The 7371-nt window shown below is 55.0% G+C and overlaps 1 protein-coding gene across 1 annotated transcript; it reads right to left on the bottom strand.

The window, feature by feature from the left end:
* Positions 1 to 2747: 2747 nt before the first annotated feature.
* LOC113221798 lies at positions 2748 to 6963 on the bottom strand. The gene is made up of 6 exons (XM_026451132.2): positions 6890 to 6963; positions 6727 to 6847; positions 5991 to 6041; positions 5270 to 5442; positions 4257 to 4677; positions 2748 to 2884 (listed from the first exon to the last, which is right to left on the bottom strand). Exons 1-6 carry the CDS (start codon positions 6961 to 6963, stop codon positions 2840 to 2842), a joined length of 885 nt encoding a protein of 294 aa, XP_026306917.2. The 3' UTR covers positions 2748 to 2839.
* Between the last annotated feature and the right edge of the window lie 408 nt (positions 6964 to 7371).

Here is a 7371-nt window from a genome sequence, read left to right as displayed (position 1 = left end):
ACATTGCTTCGGTGGTTTTCTGACTAGCTAAGATTGTATATAAAGTGGTGGAAGAATTGGTTGTCAACTCTCCATCCCTGCTCCCCACATCCTACTTCCTATCCCTTGCAAGAGTGGGATACAATGATGGAGATAACTCCCCCGGTGGGGTGACTGAAAATCATGTTTGATGGGCTTTGGAAGAACAAAGAGAGGTTTTTGTTTTCAGAATGACCCACCCTCCTAACAACTGTGCTCAGGCTGAGCACTACCTGAGTCCCTGAACAGAGCTGAAATGAAGAGGGCCTGTGAGGGCCAGTGGTGTCAGCTGGCCTCCTCCACAGAGCAGAACCACTAGCCCATTCCTGGGAAACTCCATGGGCTCCCCAGCTTCTGCTCACAAAACTGCAATAATGCTGCAGTCACTTATGTTGTGGTTTTAACTTTTCAAAGCCTTTTGCAGTCGACGTTTCATTCCATTTCAGCTGGGAGGGAGGCCAAACAGCGATTGTTAGATGAAAAGATTGAGACCCAGAGAGGCTGTGTGATGATGGTGAGTGGTCATGAAAATGTACTGGCTCAAGTGTGAGGAGTCTAGGGTTCAAGTCCAGCACTGAGGTCAGTTAGCTGTGTATCCCTAGGCTTCTGCTGACATGTTTGGACAGGATGGTCACCAAGCCCCTCACCATCCAGGGTGTGATCTGATGACTGTTCAAGTCCTATAGTTGACTTGGAGACAAATGGGCCATGACCATTCTCAATTGGCTGGCTGTTGAGGATTCGTTGAGCCAGATGTTGGGTCGCCCATCATATGATGGCTCCAGGCAGTACCACCGTCCTGATGTGGCTCCTGTCTAGGCAGCAGAGGGTCTCTCTTTCCTTTGAGTGCTGGAGCATGCTCTCAGATGCCTCCGGGGGCAGTTCCTGTGGAGGGTATTGTACGGCCGGCAGGGAGACAGCAGAGACTGGAGCAGATGGGATTGGCCCAGGCTGCTAGGAAAGAGGACCCCCCATGCAACCCCCTTCAGAAGCACTGTGGGAAGAACCCCTCCGCCCCATTAACGCCCCTATAATTTATGCCATCTGCCCCCACAAAACCAACCCATCTCCAGTGTCTGGTTCTCCAGATGCCCTTGGGGGCCTAATCAAAGCCAGGCCCCTAGCTGGCCTTATCCTCTCATACTGGTCTGTCAATAGCCTTCAGCCATCCTGGCTCCAGGCCCCCTTAACTCCTTCATCCCCAGCTTCCTCCTCCTCCCCAGGATCTCTGTTCTGTGCCCTTTCAATGTCCTGGACTAGGTTCACACAGAGGAGGCCCACCCCAAAGTCAAGTGTGATTTCTTGGGAGAATTGCTAGATTGGGATCAGGAAGACTGTGGCCACCACTGACTTGCTGAGTGACTTTGGGACAGTCATTTGGCCTTGCCCCCATTTCCCTATTTTTGGCAAGCAACATTTCTATTGTAATAAAGAGCTTGCAAGATGTTTTTTACCTACATGGTCTCAATGAAACTTCCAAAAGGAGGTAATTACCCCCCTTCTAACAACTCTCACAGGGGGACGTTCACAGCAGCATGGGCTGCAGAGAAGAGGAAGCAACACAGAGGTCCGCAGTTACCAAGTCAGATTTGGGAGGGGCTCCATGCAGGTGGCACGAGCCCCCCTCTCCAGGCAGGTCAAGGCCCCCCATGGGAGGGCGTGGGATCTCCCCACAGCTCTGTCGCCGTGACTTCTGGAGACTGAGGTGCTGACTGTGACTCCTGACACAGGACAGTGTGGGGGAACTTGGGGGGGGCAGATAGGAGGCCACATGAAAAGCAGCACTTCTGTTCCACGCCACTCCACCGAACCCCACAAGGCAGGGGGTGTGGATCAGTGACAGCCCTCACACTTCCCAGAGGAGTCAGAGCCTGTCCCCGCTGAAGACAAGACAGGCACAAACAGGCCACACAGGAGCAGGAGGGCTGCAGCCAGTCCCACAGGAGGAAGGGCTGCGCCAGAGGTAGCCTGGGCCTCCGGTGGTTCAGTAGTGGCGTGGAGACACCCTGTGGTGAGATCGAGGAACCACAGTTTGGTTTCCTGCGACAGGGGATGCGGCAAAAAACCCAGAACTAGCATTGAGTTCCCACCTGTGTTGGACAGAGACTTTCCACAGAGGCCTCCTTTCCCCATCCCAATGCTCTGGGAGGGTGACATGCCAATGCCCAGACTCCGCCACCATCCACCTTCTAGCTCTCCCACTTGCCAGCTGTGTGATTGTGGCAACTTACATTCATGACCTCTTGGAACCTCAGTTTTCTTGCCTGTGAGATGGGCTACTTCGTAGGGTTGTTGCAGGGATGGGGGCAAGTGCTTGCCCAAGGGCCTGGCATGTAATAAGAGCCAAACAAAGTTGGCCACTGCTAGAGAGGCTACATCTTGTCCAGTGTCACATAATTAGTAAGGGACCGGTGCAGCAGGGATTGAATCTAGGTTTCTGCAACTCTGCCTCATGGGAAGCAGGGGAGTTGACTGTTGAGTGTCCCCACCCAAAGGCCACATTTATTTCTGAGATGGAGAAGGTATAGTTAGAGCTCACCTCAGGTGGGGCAAGAGAGAGATGACTGGCCACATCTGACTTTCTGGCAAGCCCAGCTCCAGCCAATGAGAGAGCAGGACCTCCCCCAGGTGGGAAGAGTTGTTGGTGCTGCCTCTCCTGCTTCCTTCTCTGCCTCTTCCCCTTCCTTCCCCCATGACCAAGCACCTGGCATAGAGATGGACTGTTTCCCTTCCATTTTGTTTAATTTATTTTTATAGAGATAGGGACCCCTGTGTTGCCCAGGCTGGTCTTGAACTCCTGGGTTCAACTGATCCTCCCGCCTCAACCTCCTGAGTAGCCGTGACTACAGGAACACACCACCATGCCCTGCTCATTAAAAACAAAAGCAAAAAACAAAACAACCAAAGTGTTTTCTTTTCTTCTTTTTTTTTTTTTTGTTTTGGAGAGATGGGGGGGGGGTCTCATCATGTTACTCAGGCTGGTCTTGAACTCCTGGCCTCAAGCGATCCTCCCTTCTCAGCCTCCCAAAGCACTGGGATTACAGTCATGAACTGCCATGCCCAGCTCTCCCTTCCATTTTAAAGAGGAGATCATAGGCTTGGAGAACCCAAGTGACTTGGGCAAGACTGAACTGGCAAAGAGGCAGAGTCGAAATTGGGCTGGAGGTCGCACTCCTCCATCTGTGACCTCAAACACTGCTCCAACCACCATCTCCAGGGTGGGGCTGGGGCCCATGTGCCCGGCCTAGCTAGGCCGAGCAGTGATAGAACATGAAGGACGGGGTGGACTCTTTCCTAGGGTATGACCAGCTCAGAGGATGGTCCCCACTGGCCAGTGGCCTGACACTGCTGTCCTACTGGACATATGCACATAGCAGACAATGCAGGCATTGCTTAGTCCTCAACTCTTAAACGTCTGGGCCAAATCCCAGCTGCAGCCAGTACTGCCTCTGTGGAGTCAGTGAGTCTTCCCCAGGATCTTGTCTACCTTACCACCTGCCCTGCGCCACAGGTTTGCTGAAGGCACTGATTTAGGCTGAGAGCTCATTATGAGGGACAAGCTAGGTGTTATGTGTCAGGTGAGGGTAAAGTTACTAAGCTGTGTGTTGTGTGGGGGAGGTTGGCAACAAGAGCTGACATTCATTGTGCCTGTGGCAGTGTGCCTGCTATAACCCCCACAGCCGCCCTATGAGATAGATGCCACCATTCCTTCAATTTTACAGATGAGAAAAACTGAGGCAGAAAGTAAAGAAACTGGCCCAAGGTCACACAGTCAGAACGTGGCAGAGCCAGGATTTGAACCTAGGCCATCTAACTCCATAGCCTATGCTCACCACCATTGCATAAAGGATAGGGCAGTTGGGTTCGACAGCAAGTAGGGTAATGGGGTCCGCAGAGGGACAGTTGGGGCAGGGAAGGGGGCTCCAGGTTCCGATGAGCAGTTGGGGCAGGCTGTGAGGAAAACCAGTGTGTTGGGGGCTCCTTGTGAGAGGCAGAGAGCCTCGGTCAGAGGGTTAGAGGTTGTGCCCTCTCCCCGAGAACAGAGCACTACCTGCGGGCAAGGTACAAGTTACAAGTGTGTGGTCTTGTAACCCATGTGGTAATGGGTTACAAGTGTGTGGTCAAGACAGAAATCTCCCCTCCCTCGCCCGACCCTCCAGAGGGTCCAGGGGCTCCCGGGACATCTGTGGCCCCCATCCCCCCGCCCCGCCTCTGGCTGAGAGCAGCCATCGCCTTACTTCACTGTGCCATGGTACAGCGTTTCCTGCGAGCCGCGCTATGAGAAAGCCAGGGAGCTCTGCCTGGGAGCAGCCCCGACTGCAGGTCATCCAGTGCCCGCGTCCTCCCAGGCACAGGAGCTCGGCACTGCGGGCGCTACCTCCACAGGGGTGGCCGCCTCTGCCGCTCCCGGTGCCAGGCACAGGCAGCCCATTTCCGCCTAGTGCTGCTCTGCTATTGGCAGTGGGGTTAGGCCTGACCGTCAGGGTGGGTTCTTCGTTCACCAAGCTCAGGGAATCCCCCGAGAAGCTCATTCGATCCATTCGGCACCCTGGCCCCTGCTGCCTTCCACAGGCTGCACGATCCTGGGCAGGGGACCCCGGCGGATTCCAGATCCCTCGCGAGGATGCTGGAAATAGTAATGCCCACCGCAGAGGGCACCTGCGAGCATTAAATGGGCTGGTCTGCGCATCCCGCAAGCCTTTGCTGAGTGCCTGCTCTGTGCCAGGCAGTGCTTGGTGTGGGGATGGGAAATGAACTAATAAACACAGTGCCCATGCTCAAAGAGGGGAAGTGGCCAAGGCCAGGGCCGGGGAAACGCACCCAGAGACAGAAACCGGGATATGCAATTAACAGAGCTCGGCACAAAGCGCAGCACCGAGCACGCCGCCCGCACCACTCCCTGGACCTCCCTTTAGAGCCAGAACGGCCTGGCAGGAAGGGGAATTTCACCACGGCCCTCTGCCGCCCGCAGGGAGCCCGAGGGCAGACGTAAAGCCCGTGCTGGCGTTGGCCATGAAACAGGCCTTTATGGGGAGCGGAAGCAGTCATCAAAGCCGAGCGAGCCGGGGCAGGCCAGGGAACGCTGAGAGCCCGGGCGCCGCGCGCTTCCCACCGCCCCCAGGGCCCCGGCCGTCGCGCCTCCCGGCCTGGCCACACGGGGGGCGCGCTCCGGCTCCGCGCCTCGAACGCGCCCGGTCCACGCGCCTCTGGGGTAGCTCCCCGTGTCCCACTCCGCGCCGCGACCGCGTACCTTCTGCGTCCCTCTCCCTGTCCCCTCCTCGCCCGCTCAGCGTCCCGACTGTGCCCCCTCGGCGCCCCCTTTGCCAGGTCTTTCGCTAGCATCCAGCCCGCATTCGCGGCGGAGAGAAGGACGACATAGCTTGTGCAGCGCTTCAGCTTGAGCGGGCTCTCTTGATGCGCTCCCTAGGCTAGGAGCGTGTGCGGATGCCGCTTGGCTGAGTCGCGGGGAACGACCGTCGCTTACGCAGGAGGCGCCCTCTACACGCTGGGCTCTGAGGGTGCCGCGGCGGGGCCAGACTTTGCAGGGCTTTGGAGCGTCTCTCTGCAGGCCTGAGTCTCTCTCCTGAAGGGACTTAGGTTGGGCACGGTGTGAAGGAGGGAGGTGGTGGCGAGAGGGAATTTATGTTCGGAAAGATCCCTCTAGCTGCTGGGTGGCGGGTGACTTGGAGTGAGCTGGAGTTGCTCTACGGAGAGCAGTCAGGAGACTCCTGAGAAGTCCAGGAGGCCATGGTGAAACGTGGTCGCACAAGTGCGAACTCCAATGCGTTACACATATATGTGGGATTCCGGCGTCGGTCCAGCCCCTCCCTACTCCCTGAAGCCGCCCCAGGCCATCGCTTGTTGGATTGCAGACCCTCTCCCTTCGCAGAGATCCCTTCCCCACCCCAGGGTGTTCCCGGCCTGAGGCTCCCACCAGATGTGCCACATCATGGGTAAGCTGTGACCGTCACCAGTACCACTATGTCCACAGCCAATGTAGAGATGTCCAGTCGGGTGTCTGCCTGGACCCCACATCAGGCCCTCAAAAGGGAGTAGCCCCCGAAAGTGTGTATGTGGGGGCTGGGGTCTCCACAATCCGTAGTTCGTTCATTGATTTCAGACTCCGAAGGTTGCTTCTGTCTGTAGAATCAGAGGCAGTCTGTCTTCGGGGAACTGATTCATGATAAATAAACTTCCAGGAGACTGAAAAAGAAAGCATAACGTCAATGTAGTATGTAAGGTTCTCACAGAGCTGTTATGAGACAACCTCACAAATATTTGGCAGACACACACACGTGCTAGAACGGTACCTGTGCCAAGCATGTTAGCTGTGACTGTGATGAATGGAAAGAGTGTCCAGTATGCGGGTCTGCCAAATATCGTTCTTCTCTGGGATGCTGACTAGGTTTCCAGGCACCTCAGTGGGCTTGGATTCAGAACAAATGATGGTTCATCCATCCTTGTGAAGTGTCACCGGAAGTCATCAGGGAGGCCCCCTGAAGTTCCCTGTCCTCCAACAGAACATGCCTCCCTGGTGCCTAAAGTGTCCCTGTTCACCAGATATGCAGTAGGGGTCCCCCAGGAACTGCGGGATCGCATGGAAACATTCCCTCTCTTTTTCTGGCTTTCTGCCCGAAATCACTTTTTGATGACCACAGTCATTCTCCAAATAGGGCTCAAACGCTCGGGCTTCTTATTTCCAGTTACGATCACAGACCAGTCCTGCCTCTCTGTGTACACCCTCGTCGCTGTGACTAAACTTGGACGTTTCCACATCTTTTCAGCTTCAAATTTACGGATAGTCTCTTGGGCCACCTCTATACCCTTCCTGTGTAGGTTTGACCACGCAGTTTAACTCTCGGAGAATTACCCCGGAGGCTTCCCTCTGCCCCGGTTGCTGGCAATAACTGCTGTGCCTATGTGGCCAGGTTCACCGTCCGCCATCCTCACCAGGCACTGATAACAACTGGGAGGACTCATATTTGTGAACTTTAGTTTACAAAGCATATATACTCTTCTGTTTGATCTTCAGAACAATACCATACTACTGTGAATTATCATTCAACTACACACATAAGAAACTGACGTTTAGAGTGATAATTAGAATTGTATCGGGTCTCCTAATGATTATGCAGCAGATTCAGGAAAAAAACTCCACACTCATGGCCCAAGATCCTGTTTACAGTACCTCCCTCTGCCTTCCCAGTACAATTGGTAATCAACTGCCTGCTACGGCCAGGGTGCTACTGCTGGCATCACTATCCCTACCATGGGTCTTATGCAGCATCTGTGTGGCCAACAGCCACCATCATGTCCCATCGGTTGTACTGGCAACTGAAGAAAACAGCAAGT

Source organism: Piliocolobus tephrosceles, chromosome 13 (assembly GCF_002776525.5).
Source record: "Piliocolobus tephrosceles isolate RC106 chromosome 13, ASM277652v3, whole genome shotgun sequence".
In the NCBI taxonomy this organism is placed as follows: domain Eukaryota; kingdom Metazoa; phylum Chordata; class Mammalia; order Primates; family Cercopithecidae; genus Piliocolobus; species Piliocolobus tephrosceles.
This window is presented reverse-complemented; position numbering and strand designations above follow the sequence as displayed.

Bases quoted from the DNA above. Each gene is read 5' to 3' on its own strand.
- LOC113221798 (XM_026451132.2), bottom strand. From the start codon at position 6,963: ATGGCGGACGGTGAACCTGGCCACATAGGCACAGCAGTTATTGCCAGC. The intron at 6,848-6,889 runs GTAATTCTCCGA...AAACCTACACAG, and splicing joins GGCAGAGGGAAGCCTCCGGG to GAAGGGTATAGAGGTGGCCC. The intron at 6,042-6,726 runs GTAACTGGAAAT...TGTGGGGTCCAG, and splicing joins GGCAGGACTGGTCTGTGATC to GCAGACACCCGACTGGACAT.